The following is a 25,430-nucleotide window of genomic DNA, read 5'->3' as shown; positions in this document are numbered from 1 at the left end:
ACTTTTTTTCACCGCTCTCTGGGTACATTTGCAGACTGGTTGCTACTTTCTCAAACATAAAACTTTCTTAAATAATATTTAGCATTGTGATATAATATTATACATTATATAAAGAATGTATTACCTTATCAGCCAATTCTATAAATGATAACTGAGAAAATAAACAATAAAAGACAAAAAAAAAGCCCAATAAACATCATTACTGCATTATATATTGTGTAAAAAAAGTTTTCATAACTGCACATATCAGACAGCACATACAGCGATACAATCCATATCCAATATCCATTTCCAATATCGGCCCATAATATCTGTCAACTGATGTTGATTTTGGGCTCCAATTTTTGTCCAAAAAATGTTTTAGATTTTTTTAAAATGCAGATTATAGCCTTGCAGGAATTGTAAAGTGCTTCACATTTTCACACATGATTCATAATCATTGAGGAATACAGAATGACTAAATGAAGCTCTTTATCCACAGGAAATGATACTTAGGAAATTTATGTTGAGTGTTCTCAATGAGATGTACTCAGAGAGAAATATAACACTGAATAGCTATAAAATGCACCTTGTAGAAAGGGCTACTGACTAAAGTGACAACATATCCTTTGAACATTGCAATAATCTGTTGTCATTTTCTGTCACGACTCATTGTGTCGACCAGTCTGACTTTTGTGTGGACGATCAGATGTAGAGGAATGAGCTGACTGCTTTCTGTTTGTTGCACGACTCCTGTTTCTGTGTTTCACTCAGGACAGCTGCAATATGATCTAATCTTATCCATATTAATTTGTCCGCAGCTTACTTTGTAGTTTTTTTGTTGTTGTAGCTCCTGAGAGGAGGAGGAGGAGGAGGAGGAGGAGGAGGAGTGAGTGCTCCGACCTCCTTCCTGTCCTTTGTATCTGTTTAACGAACAGTGAAGAGAATCAATGCTGATGTGTAGTGGCTTTTCCAGGCATGCAAACTAGTTTCCTGATACCATCATGAATTAGCATTTGTTTTTTTTGTAAATCGTTATCCAGGAAAGTGTCTCGCAGCCCTCGGGGGCACTGTTGTTCTAGCTGTTAGAGAAAGAAGCTTAGGGAAAGGAAATGTTTAAAATCATAGGATGTTAAATCCCGACAGAAGGCCCCAGAGCAAGGCACTTCTGTGGTCGTTAAGTAAGAAGAAAGTTGGAGCTGAAAGAAATAATTTTTTAGCAAAACTAGATCCAGATTCTTCCCTGTCATAGTGACAACTGCCTTAAGATGCAGGCAGTGTTGTTAAGTGTGTAAATGCTTTACAGTTAAGAGCACAACATGAGCATATCTGTATATAACAAACCAGAATCTATGTGTATGGAGTTAATAATAACTTTTCTATGTTCTTAAGCAAATAATGTGTTCACTGAGTGTTCCATTCATGACACAACACTTTTATTTTGAATATTTTTGGTTAGCTGAAATAATTTTATTTAAAACACATTACTTTGTTCAGCAACCCCTGCTTTCATTAATAATATTATCATAACATTTATACCACATATGGACATACAAGCAGCAATATAGGCCTGAGCAGTATCTAGGTATTATTGTATACCAGGGTATTTTAAAACTCTGAAACTTTCAATAGGGTGGAAAATATAAAATATTCCACTTGGCCTTTTGTGCTGTATAACACATCTTTATTGACGCAAATCAAAAATGAAGAAAACAACGCTCTATGAATTTCTTTCATTCTAAAAAAAGAAGAAAATTTTCAAAAATGTTCCTAGTTTTTCCCAAGTGTTACCAATTTTGGAAAACAAATGGGCTCCAGACACTATACATATTGAACTATTTACATTTTTACAACCTCTACTTACAACCTCTCTTGTCCTCTCCTCTCTGCTCTGTGTAAACGGCCTGAAGTTAAGCTAGTTTTTCACAGATTTTTTGTCAGGTCGCTGTTGGTCTCAGCTGAGTCATTCATGGCTTCCAAGTTGCACTGAGAAGCATAGAATTTATTGTTTTTTACAGGATCTGATTTGTACAAACAGATTATTTTTGGCCAATTTTTAAACAAGACATGTAGAGGGATTTTGATGATTACTTTTTAGCTTCAATTCGATGACTTTACTGATAGAAACCTGTTAAAGGACTTTTGGGAAGTTGAAAATCAAACATGAATGCCAGTTTTTTGTGTATGATAAATGATATGATTTGGGCAATTTTTAAAAAAGAAAAGATGCCTTTCAAACACAGCAGCAGTTTGGGTTCACATGGTTGAACTCAGCAAGACGTCTCATTTTCTGTATAAAATAAATTTACTGTAGTAAAGAAATTATTCAGAGGAATTATGAAACCCAAATAACCATAGCCTCTCTCACCTTTGCCCACACCCACAGTAATTTGTAATTGCCCCAGGGTGACCCAAACAAAAACCAGTTTAAATGAGGCGATCTGGCTGCGCCCACTCAAGGTCACAGACACACTCATATTGCATCATGAGTTGAGCGAGGTATAGACTAACTGACGAACAAACATCCGGCTTCTAACATTTACAAAACTCTGCAAAGTGAGAGTGGGTGGCCGAAAACACACAGTTAATCCAGAGCAGTTCGCTTCTGGTGCGAAGCAATTAATCACACAGTGCAAGTGGTGAGAGTGTGTGAAGTAAGCAGAGCCAGCCAGCAAAAAGGCCCAAACACCCTGTTTTAAAATTTCCACTCAGCTCCCATTTATCTGTTTTCCCCCGTTTTTTTTAAAACTTTGATTGGTCTCAGTGCGCACAGATCCACTTACAACCTCAGCAGATGCGACCTTGCTGAGGTTTAAAGTGGATCGCTCAACTCCTGACTCAAAGCCAGTTGTTGTATAACAGCGGATAAACTGCTTCTACAATAAATGATATTTGATTTAAACACACACACACACACACACACACACACAAGCAGACAGCTGGGCACTGAGGCGACTCATGGTCCAGTCAGCATCAGTCAGCATCATCTGTGCTTGTACAGCCACTTAGTACACACACACACACACACACACACACACACACACACACACACACACACACACACACACAGAGTACGCTCGGCCCTTGCTGCATGGTCTGGATATATATAGGATTGTGACTGTTTGACATTGACTTGTCCTCACCTGTGCACCCAGCATCACACTCATGCATGCACCTACATGCATGTACACTCACACATACACACAACCCCACACACACACACACACCCTTATGTGCATGCAAAGGAATGCATGCTTTTCAAGCATACAACAATTGGAATTCAAACAGTGAGCGCCGGTGTCTACTGCACTCTGCCAAGGGACTGACACACACACACACACACACACACACACACACACACACACACACTCCCACTTCCTCACAAACACACATAATATCATCATTCAGGAGGCAGCTAGCCTGTCCCGAGCTTTAACCTGTCCTTGTCTCTTCTGTTTGGAGTCAGCAGGATTGGCGAAACAACGCACACACACACGCACACAAAGTCAGACTCGGATGTGTCCATACATACTTAAATATACACATCCTCCTCTCATACCACACAGCTGCATGCGGCTATAGGGATGAAGCCAGTTTCTTCCCTTCACATCCTTCGTGCTGCTCTCTCCTCTCTATATGTTGTCACCACCAACATTTAGTCACTTTAACCAGCTAGCATGCCATTTATTCTGGCAGCAGCAGGTCCAATGATGTGATATGGACTTAAAGTGGAGTCACAAGGAAACTATAAACGGCCTAGTCATGTTGTTTATTGTTTTCAGTCTATCAGTGACACATACTCAGGTGGCTGTGGCTCAGTTGCTAGAGCGGTCGCACATTGATTGGAAGGTGGATGGTTCCATCCCTGACCATGGCGGCCTACATGTGTATCCTTGGGCGAGATACTGAACCGCAAATTGCTCCTGATGCTGCATTCACGTGTGTGACTGAATTCCTGGCGGTGGCAGGTGGCACCTTTTATAACAGCCTCGGCCACCAGTATCAATGTGTGAATGAGCTCTGTCTGGAGTATAAAGTGCTTTGAGTGTTTGCCAAGTCTAGAAAGGTGTTATATAAGTGGAGTCCATTTCCCTTTGGATTGTTTTTTGCAGAAATTGTGTCGTTGAAGAGTTTTTGGGGGTTTTTAAAGGTCAAACTCATAATAGAAATATTACAATAAATTGCAGGTTTGTAGCTGTATTTGTGGTTTCGACTTAAACATTTTTACGGGGTTTAATGTCCAAATGTTTTTTTTCATACTGCCCTGAGATTCTCCGTTGTAGTGTAATGATACATCGATATAGATCAATATATATATTTATCTGTGAACAATCCACCTGCATCAATGCAATGCCCAAACATCGATGCATATCGCCGTCTGTGATACATGCTTTTATTTTGAAAGTCTCTCTGTTTTGTTTTGGGAAGTAAACTGAGCACACAGATAGAATTTATCTTGGGAACGGTCTCTGTTCATAATTAAAGGATCATCACAGGCTCTTTCAGGGTACTCAAAAAAAAACCCATTTGCACTTAAATACAATGTGGCACAGAAGTGAACAGAAGGTCTGTTTTTATTATTTGTTTTAAAAAAGAATGGATTTTTTTTCATTTAAATATCTTGAGGAGAAGAGCTCAGAAATAAAATGGTTAAATCATATTTTAGATGTTTTTGGTTTAGTTGATATAAATGTAGCAGGTTGTGTTAAATGCGCATATGATATCGTCTCATATTGATTACTGGCAACTGAATCGAACCGCATCAAAGTCGTACTTTGGCAGACTTATATATATATATATATATATACATATATATACATATATATCTGCAAATATTGTATCGTTGCTCAATGAATGGATCTAATAACTATTGTGATGAAACCAATGCTTTACACCCCTAGTCTGCTCTGATTGGTCCGCGTCTTCCACATCTGGGCTTTCGCTGTCACTGTACTGTCCGTCATTGCAGCCTATGGAATGACTGTAATGCAGTATAAAATGAAAAAAAAAAACATGCTCCAGCATAATTGGGGCAATATTACCAACATTGCAGGTTTCCCTGGCATTAGCATGTAGCGACATGTAGCTGTGTATGTAATGTGGTTCAGATGGCTGTATAGAAATCTGGCACAAACTGACTTCAGTTTGAGTCGAGAGTAGAAAAAAAACTGCTGCAAACCAAGTGCTCAGAACTGCTTGGTCCCTCTTGTTATTGGGTTTTATGGTTTCATTTATGGTTATTATGTTTTGATGTGTAGCCTGAAGTACTGGAAGTGTGGTCCAGCAAAATGGCAGCAGATTAACACTCGTACTAAGCCAACCTGTCCTTGTCCTTGTTTGGGGTGTGTTTTTGTGTGTGCGAGAGTGAGAGACTAATTAAAACTGCTGAGTCACAATCACTTTAGCTCTCATTGCATGAATTATATTGAAAGCAAACTGTGGCCCAAGCTAGAAGTTCATCTCGAATTGCCGACAATTCATTTGCACACTATGCAAGACAGCAGACTCAGCTGAACACAAATACGAGAAAGTTTTCATCAGGTTGTACCTTACACTCTGATTGAATTGGAAGACTGAGTCACTCGCTCCCTGCTATAAGTCATAGATCAAAAATTAAATGTTTCCTTTTTTCTGATTCTTCTGCTTCAAGTGGAAGGAGGCATAGAAATGCATGTATTGATGGGTGAAAAATGTGGGAGGGAAATCACTTCAAGTGTTTTTGTATTTGTTTTGAAAGCCTTTTCTGCAAAGAAAGGGTCATATCCTTGGCGACTTCACCCACACTCAGATATCAAAAAAGGCTTTAAAGCTTGATTTTTCAACCAATACAGTTCAAAGTGTTACGACATGTTTAAAGTTAGAATGGAGTTTTAAAGTGTGAAGACTTAAGAAAGGAGTTGACTTGGGCATTCCTCCCAACTCTTTCATTTTATCGACAAGGAAGAAAAATCTCACATTTGTGTGGACTTTGTAGTGTGTAATTAAAATTGCCTTTAGAGAAAAAAATACTTAAAAATATTGATTTGTGATTCGAGTTGCAAATTAGTCAGATCAATAACTATTTTGCTGAAAGCCATTTAAATTCAGAAATGGTGGAACATTTTTTTATAACCTCATAAATCTCCTGCTTTTCTCTGTTTTATACACTGTAAACATATTTCTAGAATTGACAGTAAAACACTGTAAAATTGCATTGGACATAGGTTGTAAAATAAAAAAATGAATATCACCGTAATAGACGCTTAAATCAAGGAATAGTACAAATCTTTAATACTGTAGGAAACACAGTTTTTTCCGTGTAAAATTAAAGGAGAAATACCATAATGTCACAGAGACACAATTACCCTAAAAAATAAAGGGACTGCTTGGTCAAAATTACAGTTTTTGCTGATATTTACATTTAAATTTACAGTAGAAAACCCAATCACTGTATTTTTCACGGTGAAGTTCTGGCCACAGTTGCCGGTATTTTACCGTAAAATAAACAGATTTTTTTTTTTTTTACAGTGTATGATGTTAAACTGAACATCTTTGTGTTTTGGACCTTGGATATAGGGCTGGGCGATATAGACCAAAAGTCATATCCCAATATATATATATCCTGATATTTTTTTATCTCAAAGTGAGAGCAAATGTTCAGTCAAAGTCAAATATGACATGTCACAATTAGTTTTATTGAAAACGTTTATTTAAGTGAACATAAATACTGTATAACAACAGGAGTACCTTTAAAAAAAAAAAACAAAGCTCATTTAAGTATCTTAAATTAAAAAAAAGGCAGCATTTATATATAAAAGAACAAAATTTGAACTATATCAATATATGCGATATGGTCTAATTCCATATCACATTTAAAAATATATCGCTATATTTTTTATATATATATGTCGCCCAGCCCTACACGTTAACAAACTATGATGGACATTTTGAATTTCAACAGTCCAATTGGAAAATAATTGGCAGATTAATGGAAATGAAAATAATCCCTCGCTCTATTTGTGCTTCAGTGTAACAGTGATAACAATGATTATGATAATATAATCCAGCCAGCTGTTCGGGCCGTGTCTGTCAGGTATGTCGTGGAAAATGGTTCTGTCTCAGCACATCAATTGGTTGAAAACTACAGCATCTAATTTAGCGTCTTGATCTGTCGCTGTACGTTCCTCTCCTCTCTCTCCTCTCTTTGCATTTATATTTTTCTATCTCTCTCTCCCCTTTTGCGTCTCCCCCTTTCTTCTTCCTCTGACTGTTCCGCCTTAGCCTCCCTAACACCAATTATACTGTGTCAAATCCATGCATGTCAGTTTCCAGATCCCTAATCATCCCTTCTCTCTTTCATCTGCAAATCCTTTGTTCCTCCCTCCTCCCCCTTTCCCATCCCTGTAACCTTTCTTCTCCGCTCCTCACCCTACCCCACCCCTCCGTCTGCGCCGTGTACACACGGCCCGGCCTCCTCATCCTCTTTCCATTTATCTCTATCACATTTACCTTTCCGTCTCCCTTTGAATTTTTTTATTTTTTTTATTTCCCCATTTCTATTTTATACCTCTCTCTTTCCCTTCGGCCGCAGATGAACTGCGTTCGGTAAATGTGCTGGCACTTTTACATATTGGTTTTCTTGTATGAATAAGCCCTCAAGGCACTTTTCAGTAAAAGTTGAAGAGGCAATCTTACTAGGTCAGAAGCTGTCTTGCTGCTTCCTGTAAAAAACATTGTTTACCTTGATGACGTGTCGGGCCGCTGGCTTGTGCAAACAGCAGTAAGTCTCCATCGCCTGCAGCTCTACATCCAACCTCTCACTTTGCTGCTTTTCTATTCTTCTTCTACTTTTCCTCCCTCGAAAACTGATCCGCTCACCAAATCTGTCCATCTTTTGTTACTTAAATCAGCTACAGGTGCATCTCAGTAAATTAGAATATCATAGAAAGTTTATTCATGTCAGTAATCATCATCATAACATTATCTAGAGCCATTGCACACAGAATGAAGCATTTCATGTCTTAATTAATTCAATTTATTCTAATTATAATGACTATGACTTACATTTAATGAAGACCTGAAATTAGTGTCTCAAAAAATTTTTAATATTACAAAGACCAATTTTAGAAAGTATGTTTAATATGGAAATGTTGGCCTCTGAAAAGTATGTATTTTATATAATTTTGACAGTACATTGCCCAGTTTTTACACCAGAACATATTTTACATTTTTGTTTTTGTGCACATTAAACAAGCAAGCAGTGGTGGAAGTAAGTATCAGATCCCTTACTTAAGTAAAAAATTTCTAATCACTTTAAATTGACCATGTTTTCATGTTAAATCTCGACCTGAATAGTAACTGAAGCTGTCAGCTAAATGTAGTGGAGTAAAAAGTACAATATCTTCCTCTAAAATGTAGTGCAGTAGAAGTTTAAAGTTACATTAAATGAAAATACTAAAGCACAAGTACCTCAAAATTGCACTTAAGTACAGTACTTGAGTTAATATATTTAGTTACATTCCACCACTCCAAACAAGATGTAATGTGTTAACTGGTGAAGTTTCAAAGTGTAACTAACTTAAGCAACGAGAACTGTCTGCTGACTCTAACGTCACACTTAAAGGGAAACTCCAGCAATTTTACACATGAAGTTCAGTTAACTCATCACATGGACGACTACTCAGTTTGAGAAAACTGTTTTATAATGTATTCTGCGGCTCTGAGGTGAGCTTTCTAAAGTTTAGAAATTAGTTTTTCAGTTTGTTTGTCTTTTTGGCTGCAGAATTGTGGAATAACTACTGGCCAGATTTTCATAAAACTTAGTGGACTTACTTTGCAAGGGCATTTGTGCTGCATTCATGTGGTGTCTCAAGAATCGGGAAAATGGGCTCCCAACTGGGAAAATTAATTAAACACCCCCTGAAGTCAGAACATTAACATGGCTTTGGCACTGAGTGCTCTTCTAGTTTTATATCAGGTCGGACGTAAAAAAATATATATATATATTAGAAGCAAGCCTGGTGTACAGGGAGGATGGGAGACACTTGCATTCTGGGAAGTGTAGTGTTTTTTTTAGAACTTTAGACCTATGATAAGGACCAGAATTGAGAAGTCATTTCCATCTCTGCTGCTTCAGTTTCGACTAATCAGTAAAACAATGATTTTCTACAGGTGCATCTCAATAAATTAGTATATCATAGAAAAGTTTATTTATGTCAGTAATTAAAAGTAAAAAAGTAAAAAAAAAAGTAAGTAAAAAAGTAGAAATAACACATTATATAGATCCATTACACACAAAATGAAACATTTCATGTCTTAATTTATTTAATTTCTTCTAATTATAATGATTATGGCTTACATTTAATGAAGACCTTAAATTCAGTGTCTCAAAAAAAATGTAATCTTTCAAAAGACCAATTTTAAAAAGTATGTTTAATATGGAAACGATTGCTTCTGAAAAGTATGTCCATCTATATGACTCAATACTATTTGGCTTGAACTACTGGAAATGGACTTTTCCACCATATTCTAATAGAGGTGGGGGGAAAAAAATCGATACAGCATAGTAACGTGATGTTTTTCTTGGCGATATTATATCGATTCATGGCTGCCAAGTATCGATATTTAGCATCGGGGGGCTGTCAGTATTTTCATATGATACTAGAAGATCTAAGGAATCTATAGGTACCAGGATATTGTTAGGCTATTTTTGATGTTTCTTTCAAAAAGTTAGTGCAGTGAAGCTTAAAGTTGAGGAAAGTTGTTGTCGTCCATACATGTTTGATATCAGTAAAGTTCAGTTCGACTGAATACTTTTTTGGTCAGTTTGTAGGTTTGACTCTCATTGTGGAGAAATAAAAAGACAGAAGTGAGATGAATAGACTGAGAATTCTCACTTATTTAACAAAACAATTCTTGATTAGATTTAATTTGTGGACAGTTAAACAGTTAAATCACAATATATTTAATCGCAATACTCACCATATCGCAAAATGCTTAAAATCACAATAATATTGTATTGTGAGTTTAGTATCGGGATAAAATCAAATCGTGGGGCCTCTGCTGATTCACACCTTTGTATTCTAATGTATTGAGATGCACCTTTATATCAAATGGAACCCAATACATTGCATGAAACATTATTTAAAGAGACAGATCAATCCAGAAATGTTCTAGGCTCAGTGTCTGACAGCAGCTTCTGTCTCCCCCGCCCCTTTCTGTTTCCCAGGCAGAACAGACACATATGGGAAGGTGTATGTGTGTTGTGACTGTAGTAGCAGGGGGGCGGGGCTAAGGGAGGGAGAGAGCGCTGGAGAGAGGGCGAGGGAGCTAGGGGGAGGGGTTTGTTTATTTCTGTTGTGTTTTTTTTTTTATGGTAACTGCGCCTCCTGAGCCCACAGGAAAAAAAAGAAGAAGCAGGGAGACAGAAAGAGAGAGAGAGAGAGAGAGGGACAGAGATGATGGAGAACAAGGGAAGATGGTTAGCAGCATGAGCGGCGGCAGAGAGACGGGAGACAAACGCGGCAAAGGAGGGAGGGATGGACAGACACACGGACGGATAGAGGCAGAGCGCGTGTCAGTCCGCTGCTCGTCGCCCAAACAATGAACGTGCTGTGGTCGCTGCCGGCAACGCATCGCCACGGCAACCGGAGCCAGAGGGGTGCGCACTGAACGAGAATGGGAGAGAAAGAGAGAAAGAGAGGAGGAGGAGGAGGAGGGGGGGAGTGAGGAGGAGAGATAGAAAGAAAGAAAGAGAGAGAGAGAGAGAGGATGTCTTCCCCCGATGGATAGATCCTTCCTCTGTGTGTGTCTTTACATGTGTGTGTGGCTGATCATGTGTGTGTGTGTGTGGTCGTTGTGTGTTGGCGGCCAGTTGTCTGACACTATGATCTTCTGTAACCATCTAGGTGAATACAAGAAGGATGAGCTGCTGGAGGCGGCGAGGTGAGTACCAACACTCTTTGTTTTCTTCTTCTTCTTCTTTCCTTCTCTCCTCTTTTCTCGCCTTGTTATGCTTCTCTTCCTGCTTTGTGACATCCCTTTCATGTTTTTCCTCCTCTGTTGGTTTTTCCTCTTCCCTGTTCACCTGCTCACTTCTGACTTTTTTTTTCTTGTTTCCTCTCTTCCCTCCTTGTCCCCTCTCCTCTCCTCCTCTTTTCCTGTTTAACCTAATTTCCTCTTCTTATTTTGATCATTTCCTGTCTTTTTCCCTTTCATTCTTATCTTCTTCTTCTTCCCTATTCTCTCTTCTTTGCTGCCTCCCCTTCCTCTCCTCTTTCTCTCCTCTTTGATCCACTTATGTTTTCTGTTTCCGGTTCTTGTTCCTTATCTTCCTCTCTTGTTATTTTTTGCTTCTTCTCGTCCCTCTCCTCTCTCATTTCCTGTCTTTTCCTCTCTCATCTTTTTCGCCTTTTTCCCTTTTTGGGACCGTCTCCTTTCTCTCATTTCCTGGCTTTTTTCTCCTTTCTTGTTTCTTGTTTCTTTCATTTCCTTTCCTCTCCCATTTTCCTCTTATTTAAACTCTCCTTTTATCTCCTCCTTTCTCATGCTGTTTCCTTTGTTTCTTCTTCCTCTCTTTGGCTTTTTTTTCTGTCTTTTGTTCGAATTCCATCGTTTTCCATCATCATTCAGTCATTTTGCCGCTCCCTCACTGTTTATTACTACACACATGCACGCGCACAGGCACACACACACACACACACACACACACACACACACACACACAGCTCCTACAGTAGTCAGGTTTTTCAGATCCGAAGAACATGTGGGCCAGGGACACTTGTGCATTTTGGAGGCATGTTATGGTTGCAGGCAGTGCATGTGGGCAATGTGTTTATGTGTGTGTGTGTGTGTGTGTGTGTGTTTTTGTCTATTGCATGAGGAAATGGCAAAGCTTTCGTTTGGGATTGTGTGTGGGTGGCTGAGCGCTCAATGCCTCAACAGCCTCCCTCCTTTTCTCTCACTCTCCCCCCTCTTTCTCTCTCCCTCTCTCTCTCTCTCTCTCCCAGGCATACACACACACACACACACACACACACACACACACACACACACACACACACACACACACACACACACAAGGAAGCAGCTGGCCTCACATAGCAGTACCCCAGTGTATTATGGGGTCAGCAGGCTGTTTAAGTGTGAACTGTGAACTCAGTGTGCCTCTATCACAGCTGAGCCACTGACTGGCTCATCACCAATGTCATTTTTCAGTGGAATTTCTTCTTTTTTTCCTCTTATTTTCCACTTTCTTTAGGGTTGAGTTTTTGGTCAAATAACTCCCACACATGGCTTATGGGATATTGTTGTTTTTCTGCTTTATTTCTTTCTTCTTCCCCCTTTCTATTTGTGGCCCAAACAGCATCCTTGCGCAGCGGTATAGAATAATAATAAGCTGGTAAAATGGTATGTAGTCTGAGAGTGATGTAGTGATGACTGGCTCCATGCATTGACTGGAAAAACAATCATTAATGTTCGTGACTGCAGAACAGAAATATTTCTGTAAACCAAATCAGTCGCTTTAATGCGGCCAGTCAGCTGACAACCAGCAAGTCAAGTCTGGTTGATTCAGTCTTTGATGATCTGTGCTTTCTCTTATGATCTGTTAGCTGTAAATGTTGTAAAATGGAATCAACTGTTTTATCTCCTTAAAGGAGAGGATCATTCAAATATATTTTCTGAAATGTAGTGGAGTAGAAGTATAAAATAGTGGAAAGACTAATAGGTTAGGTTCAACTTTATTGTCCCAGAAGGGAAATTTGGCTTGGGCCCAGTCCATTGTTGCTCAATAAAAAACACACGCATCACATCGACAAGAACCGGAGAACCTTCACAAGAGGAAAACATAAAAACAAAAGAAAAAGGACAGCATGGTGCTTAAATTAAATATTATTATCATGGAAACCAAGGCTGACACAGAGCAGCCTGTTCTCCCCTCAAAAACGTCATTATAGGTTGTGTGAACAGGCAGCGAAATACGAACTATATTTACGTATTTCACCATCTGCTGCAATGCTTCCGCCGCCATCTTGCTGATGTATAAGTGAATCAAAGTTACAATGGCGGATTCCTGCAGTCGGTTAGTGGCTGGGGTGGTGGATGTGTCCAACTAACGGCGGACTTTCACCCAGGAGAGCGGGGTTTGTGTCCTGTGTGAAAACAAAAGTAAATTATTTTTAACTTAAGTTATTTGTTGTTTGTTGTTTACATTGTTTATGTAGCTAATGTTAGCTTACGTTCGAACTAACGGCTGCCTTTTACCCAGGAGAGTAGGTTTTGTGTCCCTTGTGAAAACAAAAGTAAACCAACCAAGTTTTTTTTTTAACGTAACTTACGTTTTTTTTTACCTATCTTGCGGTATTCGTGTGACCCTTGTAACTACTTCACTTCCGGCATTTACGTACATTTATTTACTTTTTAAACTGTCTTATTTTATAATGCCTTACCAGGAAGGTTTTTGCCCTAAACCTAGGTCAGTGGTTTTATAACCTATAACCTTTTTTTTACAACCACAAACCATACGTGTATGTATGATGACATGTGTGCTATTTTTTAGAATGTGCCGATGTACTGCAATCCGCGAAATCCGAGCCGCGATACGTACATACATACGTGTCGTAATGGGTGTTACTGACACACAACCTCTTCTGTCCGTTCGGTTAGAGAACTTGTTGTACAGAGACCGTCATGTCGGAGAAACTTGAGAGTCCAACCAGTGAGCAGTCCGCTGCCTCTCAGACTCCCGGCACTGAAAAGTACAAATATTGTATTTAAGTACACTACTTATAAAAAGTAGGTGTGCCTGTGGCTTTACATAACAAGCGAGTCGTTTCATATTATGTAAGGACAAATGCCCTACAAGGTGTCCATTAACAGGAATTTATGGATGAAACGGAGGACAGAAACGGAGGACAGAAACGGAGGACGGTTGCCTCTGAGCAGTCCATTATTGCCTGATTATGGACACTGTGAAGGACATCATCCTGCTTAAAGAAAAGAAAAGAAAGGTCACTTGCCAAAGAAAAAAAAATGAAGACCATTAGTTATATCTTCATGCGTTTTGCAATCAAAATGTAGAGTTAATATGTGGTGGTTTGAAAAAAAAAAACTTGACTTAAATCTGGAACAATCATTACCATTTCATAAGGTTCTTATTCAATGGAAACATTGTTCGCTACTCCAGTAAATAGGAAGAACCTTAGATATATAGTACCAGACAAAAGTTTGGACACACCTTCTCATTCAATTGGTTTCAATGGTTATTCATCTTTATTAACTCTTCTACATTGTAGATTCATATTAAAGATGTAAAAACTATGATGGAACACATGTGGAATTATGTAGTTAGAAAGTGTTAAACAAACCAGAATGTGTTTTCTATTTTAGATTCTTCAAAGTAGTCTTTAACCTTTTGCTTTGATGGTCTCAAACACATTAAGAAGGAAAGAAATTCCACAAATTAACTCTTGACGAGGCGCACCTGTTAACTGAAAACCATCCAGGTGAGCAGCTCATGAAGCTGACCGAGAGAATAACAGAAGTGTGCAAAGCTGTCATCAAAGCAACTACTACTTTGATGACAGCTTTGATATAATCTAAAAAATAAAACATTCTGGTTTGTTTAACACTTACTACGCACTACATACTACTACTACTACTACTACATACTTACTACATGATTCCATATGTGTTCTTTTATAGGTTTGATGTCTTCAGTATTAATCTACAGTCATGGAAAAAAATATTAGACCATTGTTTTTCTTCAATATCTTGTTCATTTTAATGCCTAATATCTAGCCATTTTCCATGGTTTTCTTGATAATAACCAAAATCATTATCAATAAAAGTATGGAAAATGTCTAGATATCAGCTCTTAAATTAACCTTTTATGAGCTATTTTTGTTGTTATCATTATATTTGTCCAAACATGTGTACCTTTAGTTGTACCAGGAAATAAAATGAACAAGAAATTGAAGAAAACATGGGTGGTCTAATCATGTAAAAAATATTAAATATGAAGAAAAACCATTAAATGAGAAGTTGTGTCCAAACTTTTGACCAGGACTGTATCTTAACACCCAGAGATATTTCTCGTCTGTTCATTTCATAGAAGCCCTTGGCTCATGTGTTAGCCAGAAAGCTAATGTTATGCTAGCAAGATTGAAAGTCAATAACATTGAATCACAACAAGGCACTTCTTTCAGCTTGTGTGCTACAGTCTGTTCCTGTGGCACTGAAGAGTGTGAGGCACTGAAGAGCGACATTTAATAACAGAAATAATTACAACAAGGCTTTGGAATTAATGGACACTCTGACTCTTCGCAGCGACCACGGTACAAACCTATTTATTTTATCCATTAATAATATAAAAACATTGATTAGAGCTGCACCAATCCAAATATAAATGTAAAGCACCCAGAAGGCTGCTGCTGTTAATCTCCTGTAACTTCATACCATTAACATGCAGCTTAAGTGATTTGGAAGGCTTTGAGATGAAAGCGGAGATGTAAGAAGCCGTGAAGATCCAGTCACACTTACAGAGATTCTCAGAAATACATTTTCGTCTCCCCTTCACGTGTAAGAAACTGATGAATATTCAGGCATGGTTGCGAGCGCTGTCCCCTGTGGGCCGCTGTAGATCATTTGTGGTGAGATCAGACGCACAAAACACTCACAACAACAACAAGACACTGCTGAATGCACCTTTGAAATGCTGTAGGCAGAATCAAAATATGACATATGACTGGATTTGTGATGGTGATATAACCAAGATACATATCCTGGAACTGATGCTTTGGAACCACTTAAAAGAGAGATTTTGGGAAATAAGTCTATTTCCTTTCCTTCCTTTGCTTCTGTTTTTTGGCTTGATTGATCAATAGCCCATTTCCATTAAAGTGGAATCGAATTATGAAGCGAAATTTTGAAATGTCGCATTAAAGAAAAAGCAAATTAGAGACATTTAAATCATTTTATTTATTTGCTCTGGTTCAGAGCGAATAAACAAAGCTGCATAAACGTACATTGGTCAGAAGATGGCAGTGTAATGTTTTGCTGTAAGCTAAACCATCAGTAAACAGTAGCTCACTGGGAACTCGGAACTCTAAATATTGATACTTGGCAGCCATGAGTCGATATAATATTGCCATGCAAAATATTGCGATCCCCCCCCCCCCCCCCCCCCCCCCCCAACACACACACCTCTATTCATTTGGGCAACTTATAATTGTTTTTCCATATCAGCTCATCTTGACCTGCAGAGCGGAGACATTGTTTCCATCTCCTGATTAGCACATTAACTATTTTTCAAAAAACAAAATCCACCCCATCGTGTGCAAAAACTTTTAGTAGCATTTTCTCAAATTTTTTTTCCTAATTTTGGTGTTTCCATCAAGCTTTTCTTATGCAAATCTTCAAAATGCGCAAATCATTGATGGAAACACGCCTATTGTAAATCTACTAGATGCTAAGTTGTGCTGTCCATAAATCTATCATCCATCCATAACTCACTCACACACACACACACAAACATACACAAACAGCTTCATATTCTTCCTCCCCGTACAACCCTCAAGATGTTGTTTGCATCAAAATGAAGGCTCCCTTGTGCCAGGCTAACAGCAGCAGGAGGTGGCGAGTTGAGAAAAGGAATAAAATAAGAACGAGAGTAGTAAAAGGAAGACGCGGAGAATTGGAGGTAAAGGTGGAGAAGGAGAAGCTGAAAGTGGAGAGGGAGGGCAAAGGTGCACAGCTCAGATGAGAAGCAAGTGACGGTGAAAGGGTCGGAGAGCAGCAGATAAACGGTAGAGAAAACAGCGAGAGTGACAAAGAGATGGAGAGGATGTGAATGTCTCCTTTTTGTTCAGGGAGTGAAAAATATAGAAAGAAAGAAAAGGAAGGAGAAGGAGAGGCCCGAGTAACAAAAGTAAAAGGAGAGAGAGAGAGAGGAGGGGAACATGGGAGAATAGGAGAATAATCCTTTTCTTTCTGTGTGACAGCTTCTTCCTTTACGGCTGTCACTGCGATGATGGTTGGATTGGTCGCTGCCTTGGCAACACTTTCCTGGTGGTCACCCGATGCCAGGGCAGCCAGCCTAGGAAGCAGGAAACAGATCAGCAGCATAGACCAAATCTTAACTCCACTGCAGCTAGGCTAAATGGTCTTTTCTAGCAGGTTCTGTTTAGCTTGTTGCAGTCAGGTTTACAAGAAAACACACACACACACGCACACACACACATTCTTGTACTTCTATCTTTGTGAGGGCCCTCATTGGAATAGTGAATTCCCGAGCCCCTTACCCTAACCCTTATCCTAACATTCACCATCACAACTAAATGCCCAACCCTAACATAAATCTAATTGTAACCTTAACCTTAAAACAAAGTCTGAACTCTCAAACAAGCCTTTATTGAAGTGAGGACCGGCTGAAATGTCCTCACTTCACAAAAATGTCCTCACTCTGTTGGTTAAAAACGTGTTCCGGTCCTCACTCTGTAGGAAGTACAAGAACACACACACACACACACACACACACACACACACACGCACGCACACGCACTTCGATCCATCCCCTAAACATTCCTTTATGTCAGTCTGTTCCTGCAGATGAAATTCGTCTTTTTCTTATCTCATTCTCCCTCATTTTCTCCCCCACACACTCTCCTGCTGAGGAACAGCACTAATCCTCTCTGGTGTTGGATGTTTTCTATCTAATGTGTGTGTGTTTGTGTGTGTACATTCGCAGGAGTGGAAACGAGGAGAAGCTAATGGCCTTGCTCACTCCGCTCAACGTCAACTGCCACGCGAGCGACGGCCGCAAGGTAAGTGCGAAGCATCCGCACACAGAAACACACGCACTGTAACAAACTCATCACTGGCATTTTCTGTACGACTGCACCTCAGGAAAGTCATCAAGCGACAAAACCAACTGGTGCTTGAAGGTTTTATTTTTTAATTTTGACCAGCAGAGTGAAACAAGTTCTGTTATTGACAGCTGTGGGGCTCGGTTGTATCAAATAATCCAAGTGCTCTCCAGCAGGCATTAGCAGCCTTTCCTGGTTGTCACTCATTGGAATGAATAGATGGAGACACAGGCCCTTCAGTGAATAAATTAGCACTCATGCTGAACAATAGCAGTGCATAGCAACACGCTGAACACTGACAGACTCTGGGACAGCTCTTTTACTGTCCCTGATACCAAAAAATGATGACAGTAAATGGTGAAGTTCAAGTGTTGGCTGTGCTGCTTCTTCAGCTGATTGAGGAATATATAATAGGTGCAGATGTTCTTGTTTAGCAAGGATCAGAGTGTGACCAATATGGATGCATGTAACCAAAGAAATATCTGTCAAATGCGACTGCGAACATTTCCATTGGCTGCACTGATGCACCTGACATTTAGCAGTATGTTTATGGTGTTATTTATTTTCCAACCTGCCCCTTCTCTGGCTCTCATTGGCTCTGACCTTTTGGATGTCACCATTTGGCCAAGAAGCTAAGAAAAAAGTTTACACGGCACTGTAAAAATAAAAAGATATAGCAAGGAGAAATGCCAAGCAGACAAAGTTGCATCAGGGGATTGATTTTTACCTTTGTCAAACCACGGGGGAGGGGCCAATTTTGAATGTTTACAAACGCTAAGCAACAATTCCTGCATAATATGCCTTTAAAACATACCGGTAGTCCATGGAAGTAGTTGGTCCACCACCTGTCTCCTCTAATCTCCTGTCTAATCTTGACCCTACATCAGTGGAAGGTCCCACTCTACCACGTACAAAAGGGCCAGAATATATGCCTTTAGCAAAGAATGTCCAATCCAATTGCCATGGCTCAGATATGATAAACCTGCAAACACTGTGCTTTGCATTCATTGCAAATTGTGGTCCAAAGCATGGCTGGGAACAGCACTTCTGCTTCTGAATCGTCAATTTTCTGGATTATAATGTTAGTAATCCCAGAGAAAGAGGTTTCACAGACGTCAGATCAGTGTTGAGCGGTAGCTTCGTCTTCCTCTTCATCTTCACGATCCATTTCATTATTCCTTTTTTACAAGCAATATGTGGTAGATGATAAGCAATGTCGCATCAACAGCCTGACAATCCATGGTGATGAGTCGATGGCTTCCAACAACTGTTGCAAAGCACATTAGTTTACGGCTCAAAAGAAGGTGCTGCTTCTAGACGTCATCGACTCCAAAGATAAAAGCTTCATCAGTTACAGACATAAAGATGCAAATGCCTGCCACATTGGGCTGTTGCACCAAGTCAAACCAAGTTAAACCAAGTCAAGCCAGCACATGTGTATGGAAAAAGGATTATGGAGTGTGTAGTCCCACTCACTAGATGAAGGCTTTTTGTATAAGCCTGCCACCGACCGTATTTCATGAAGATCTCTCCTTCTTGTCCTCTATTTCTGCCATCTGTTTTGCATGGGTGCTGTCACTGTAACCTGGGTTTAGTGCTGCCCAAGACGATTGTGATTGGTTTATAGAAATACAAGCAAGCCAGAGTTTTTTTAAAACATTTTTTTTACCTCAGAACCTGCAGAATGAAAAGTGAATGCAGCCTGACATTTCTCCAGCATTGACACAGCACCGTGCAGATAGGTCAGGTTATGCAAGACTATTGAGTGTGTAATCTATTTGTAATTAGCTGTATGCTCTGCTTGCTTGACAAGAACCAAAAACGTGATCCGAGTTTCACAGTCAGCTAATGTCGCACACGGGATTTAAATCGGTTAGATTGCATTGAGTGCAGACTGAGACCTCGGGGCTTGAAGAAATGCTGGAAATGCTAAATGAAACACCAGGTAACACCAAAAGTACACTGGCCAACAGAGGAAAGTGCTGTATTACATCTTGTTCCGCTTAATAGAATTTTTTTTGTGACCACGGCATCCCCTCATGCATCCTCAGGGAGTGCTGAGCCTCAGGTTGAGCTCTGCTGGGTCACAGCAGTACGCCTAGCTTGTGACTAATTAGTCCCTGGGATGAATGAAAAAAACTTTCTAGTTCTGTGTTTTCTAGCTTTAGTTGAAGTACTCCCTGTAGGCCTCCATATCACTGTTTTGCAACCAGACTGAAGTAAAGACTGCTGCTGACCTGGTTTTTCATTGAGAGCCAAGCGAGATTGAAGCTTCACTCTACTGTGGCAATTGGTCAAACAGGTTTGGGATCCTTCAGGAGTAGGGTTGCAAAATTCCAGGAATTTTTAAAGTAGGCAACTCTCCATGGGAATCAACAGGAATTTATGGGAATTAACAGGAATAAACCAAGATTTTACAAAATTGGAGCTTGGCCCTTAACAGGGAACTTACATATAATTGAGGCAAGTATATTTTAGCATAATATTGACAGCCAGATTCAATGCAGGAACACTTGAATATCTGGTATACATCAATTACATGCACATAGCACACTGCTTACTGCAAGGCTGCTGAGGCCACGCCCCCTACATGCTATTTGTATTTCTCCATCACATGCACAGATGATTTCAAGAAGTCTGGACCACACTTTTGAGCTCAGAGCACACGACTGTTGAAGCCACATACTTGAGCCAATGGACTACATAAAGTTACATTTTAACATTTTGAATGGGACTTTTTGGGAGATTTTTGTTTATATTTATGTTTGGATATGATACAGTTTGTTTAAATTACCCCCAGTTTCCACTTAATTTCCATAATTTTTTTATAAATTCACATACATTTCCATAATTCACATTTTTCAGTATTTCCAATATTCCCCATCTTAACCTCCCATGGAAAGTTTCTTGAAATTTTCCACCCCTTTGCAACCCTATTCAGGAGTTCTTGCAGATGTCTCTTGGGGGTTTAACTATTATTCCTGTGAGAGTAGTGCAGCATGAAACAACGTCCCCATTGTGATTTGAAACTGAAATTTTCCATTAATAGCCTGAACTAAAGGCATGTTTTAGGATGCCTTGCTGCACCTTTGTAATAATAGACAAAGTTGTATGTTTGCAGAAGCAAGCTATCATGGAGAAGTAGTTTCAGGATTTGATTGGTCAGAGGCATTTTCCAGAAAACAGATTGCTGTTATTTATTGGTCACCAAACCAGGGCCCACTGTACTTTATGGGTTTCTATGACAACTATTGGGAACAGCAGGGAGCCAAAAGGAGCCTTTTGCTCTGTACTCTTTGTAACTGTCACATAAATGTTCCAACAGCCTTGAGGAGGCTCTTTCCTATAATTATGGGTACTTCAGTGTTGTTGATGATGCTCAGCTGCGGCTTGTATCCATCATATCACCATCATACCCATAATTGTGAGGGAACATCCTCGGGCTATTATCCATGCAGGTGTCCTGCTGGGGGGCGTGATACCCCGAGGGAAAAACCGTGTAATTTAAAAATTCGTCTGAGATGCAAGGGACAAACACAAGAGATCATTGAATTTTAATGGTTCATAAGTAGATGAAGGCAACCAACCAGGCGGCCAATAAAAACTGTGCTCAGACACATACTGAAATGACCTCTCCTGCACAATCTGTATTTGTAATACTCTTTAATTGCTCAGACTGAAAGCAGTCATGCACAGTAGATGGAATATATTTTCACGCCAGTGCAGTTTTATCCTCATTATGGTGTTAGGGTAATTTAATGGGGTGATGGGGGATTTACTTTCCCACTGCTAACCGAAATTATTGAGTGAATTCTGCGTAATAACTTTAGATATTAGGTGAGAGTGAGGGACAACAAAAACTTTCCTACTTGTCATTCATGTCATTTGAGTAAATCCACTAATGGAAGTCAGTCGGCTGGTAAGGATGAACGTGTGACCATTAACAGCTTTTTTTTTAAGATTCACTTTAGACTTTCTTGGGGTTCAAGTACAAATCATGTTTTATGATCTGATTGGTTTAGGTAGGTGGTTAAACTATGATGTAATTTGGATGCCTGGTATTAGTCAGAACTGTCAACTCATTACGCCTTGTTTCCATCTTCAGTCTGACATTACCTCCAATGCAACTGGGATTCAGTTTTCTTAAACCAATGATTACAGACCAACATACACTGATGTGCGTCATTGCCAACATACTGATTTTGCCTGGTTTTTAAGAGCACATTGGAGCAAGGGAAAAACTAACTATGATGTTGGGCAATATTGAGAAGCCATGCTTTCTATGTCAAACCAACAGACTTTCAGATTTTCACCCAGGAGAACGAGGTTCATGCCCCATGTGAAAACAAAAGTAAACAACTTTTAACGATACTTACTTTTTTTAACGTAAGTTCCGTGACTCACAACAACATTTCCGTACATTTATTTACTGTTTAAACTGCCTTTTGTAACGCCTTACCAGGACGTTTTTTTGCCCTTAACCTAGGTCAGTTGTTTTGTAGGCTAAATTCACCGAAACTGCAGCCTTTTCAACAACTGTGAACCATACGTGTATGTATAATGACGTGTGTGCTATTTTTAGAATGCTCCACTCTGTACCGCGAGCTGATTTTGACGAACGTTCATATGAGTCATTATGGGTGGTGTTGACAAATGGTCTATTCTGTCGTTTAGGTTGGAGATCTTGTTGTTCATGTCATGATGTTAGGCGTTTCAATCAACTTGGTGTGAGTTGGGGGTTTCAATGGTCTGCACCAAGAAGAGTAATTTGATGTATTTGATAGTATGATTGGGAAAAATGACAATAGAAAGCAATATAAAGGCAACATATTGTGAAAAACGCACCTCTTCAGTGTCAGAACCAACCAACCAACCAAGACTGGGCTTTTTCGACAGGGTGGCTTAAAAGATCGTTTCAGACAGATGATGAACACCGGTATATTAAGACAGACATTATGATAAAAATAATGTCTTTTATGAACATTAAAGCATGTGAACCTGTTCAAGAAGAAACCCACAGTACAAGTATGAACCTGAAATTGAGGACAAATATGTCTTCTTTAGCTCAAAGAAAGAGGCAATCTAGAAACACAGGCGTTTGATAACAAAGACTATAAGTAGCAGACAATTAGATTAAAATATAATAACTGTTATATAACTTCATGAGAAGTGATTTAGAGTGAGACAGATAACGGTGTGACGCAGGAACATTTTGCGGATTAAATTCATGCAAACATGCAAAATATGACACTATTGGTCAGCACATTGAGCATCACTCAGATGACACACACACACACACACACCTACACAAACACAGACACACACACACACACACACACACACACACAAATGGTTAGGACACTAATGATAATCATGGACAAAACAGAGCATGTCAGGATCTTAATGATTGGTAATAATGATGCTTCCCTTAAAATTAAACAAGAGCCTTCTCTCTCTCTCTTTCTCTCTCTCTCTCTCTCTCCCTCGCCTCTCTTCCTTCTTCTGTTTAATTTTAATTAGAAGTGGCAGCACAGGCTCTTCGTCTCCCCTCTTCAACCACACACTCGCATACAAACACACAAATCTGGAGCATAAATGTTGATTGCAAATGCCTCTTGGTTGAATTAAAAAGCTCTGCTTGTACACAGCAGGCAGACATGAAAAGAGAGGGTAAGCAAACAAGATGGAGAGAGATATTCTTTGGCCAAAAGTATGTGGACACATACTGTGGTTTTGATCTGTGCCGGGCCCTTTTGTTCCAGTGAAGGGAAATCTTAATGCCAATGCAAGAAAATATGTTTGACAATATTGTGGCGACCGTTGGGGAAGGGCTCTTTCCTGTTTCTAGCATGATAGTGCCCAAGTTTGTAGAATGAGATGTTAAAAAAAAAATCACATTTAAATGTAATGCTCACATTTTTTTTTAACCATGTAGAATAGAACAAATTGTTTTCACTTCACTGCTCTATAGTACTGTATAGGACAGTATTATAGTGTGTGTGTGTGTGTGTGTGTGTGTGTGTGTGTGTGTACTTGTACTTCATATGAACTGAGGACCAGAATACGTTTTTTTTTCCAAGAGTGAGGACATTTTTGGGAAGTGAGGACATTTCAGCCTGTCCTCACTTCATCAAAGGCCTGTTTGAGGGATAAGACTTGGTTTAAAGGTAAAAGTTAGGGTAAGGGTTGGGGTGAGGCATTTAGAAATGATAGTTACTGTTAAGTAAAGGGAAAGGGGCAAATGTGTTACTGTATGTCAATGAAAGGTCCTCACAAAGATGGAAGTACAGGAATGTGTGTGTGTGTGTGTGTGTGTGTGTGTCAGATGATTTAGAACCCATCAGAGTGGGATATTATTAACACAGCTGAGTGGAGAGCGTTATCAAGCTGCCTCTATTGAAACCTACCGCTTACTCCCACACACACACACACACACACACACACACACACACACACACACACACACACACACTGGCTGCAGACATTGCTGCCTCAGGAAAAAAAAAAGTCATCACACACAAACACACATAGATTCATTGTTTTCTCCCTCTTTCATAACGTTCAATTTTCCGTTCTCCAGTGCTTCACTGACATATGCTTCCAGCACCTCCAACTACTGACTGACTGTCCGTAGTTGGAGGTGGTCAGAAAATCAGTTTTTCAGGGATTCTATTTCATGTTTTGGACTCTGTTTAGCTCCGTCTGTTGCGAATGTGTGTTTGCCTTTGTTTTTGCGTGTGTGTGTGTGTGTGTGCTCCATTTTTGTGAATATTGTGAATTTTTGGATCTATATCTCACCAGTGAGAATCATCGCACCCACTCGCGTCCTAGCTGGCACCAACATCAAAGAAACAGACAACTGCAGAGCAAGACCAAGATTCAGTTTCAGAGAGGAAAGAGAAGAGAAGAGAAAGACTTTCATTGAAGCCTTATTTAAATGTTGATTGTGGGAGCTTATCCTGCTGAGAGCTCCACACCGACTGATGGTGTTTATTTTCTCTATCGGGTGGAAAACATGTACTGTATCTCCAAAAGTCAACTTTTTAGGAATAGAACATAGTGGATATTTGACTTTAAAATATGGCCAGTTTTTTATGCCATTTGAAGACTGTGTCATATTTCAGTCAACCAACAATTAGCTAGTGAGAGATAAATAGAAGAGCAAAATAGAATACAATTTAATTAATTTTATTTGATGTTTTAAATTGTCTTCTAAATGAACTGATGAAACATCGAGCTTTATGCTTCTTTCACATTTAAACTCCAATTATTATTAATGAACAGAAGTATTTATTAGGCATATACTGATTTTTTTTATTTATTTGAATTTAAATTAAAAATTTTAATTAAAATAATAAACGAAAGCTACTCACAAAAACGTCAAGAAATAAATCGTCTAACACCCACGTTCCTTATTAAACATGTAAAAACAACCATAGACAGAAAAAGCCTCTTTTGGAGGTGCTTAAATAAACATTTACTTCAAACACTGAGCTACAGTTACACAAATAAGAGCATCATTTTCTGCCTGATATTCAGACTTGTATACATGCCTTTATATTTAACCACCTGAATAGTAATACAAATGATAGATAAATATTAACATGT

At 39.2% G+C, this 25,430-nt stretch overlaps 1 protein-coding gene across 2 annotated transcripts in view; it reads left to right on the top strand.

Annotated features, from left to right (window-relative positions):
• tnksa (tankyrase, TRF1-interacting ankyrin-related ADP-ribose polymerase a) overlaps positions 1–25,430 on the top strand; it is a 139,204-nt gene that overhangs the window by 38,337 nt on the left and 75,437 nt on the right. For both annotated transcript variants that reach the window (XM_059358436.1, XM_059358435.1), the window contains exons 5-6: positions 10,866–10,902; positions 17,705–17,780. In XM_059358436.1, coding sequence (XP_059214419.1) covers positions 10,866–10,902; positions 17,705–17,780 — 113 coding nt within the window. The remainder of the gene's footprint in view (positions 1–10,865; positions 10,903–17,704; positions 17,781–25,430) is intronic.

This window comes from Centropristis striata, chromosome 19 (assembly GCF_030273125.1).
Source record: "Centropristis striata isolate RG_2023a ecotype Rhode Island chromosome 19, C.striata_1.0, whole genome shotgun sequence".
Taxonomy (NCBI): Eukaryota; Metazoa; Chordata; class Actinopteri; order Perciformes; family Serranidae; genus Centropristis; species Centropristis striata.
The sequence above is the reverse complement of the archived record's forward strand: the minus strand, read 5'-3'. Positions and strand labels throughout refer to the sequence as shown.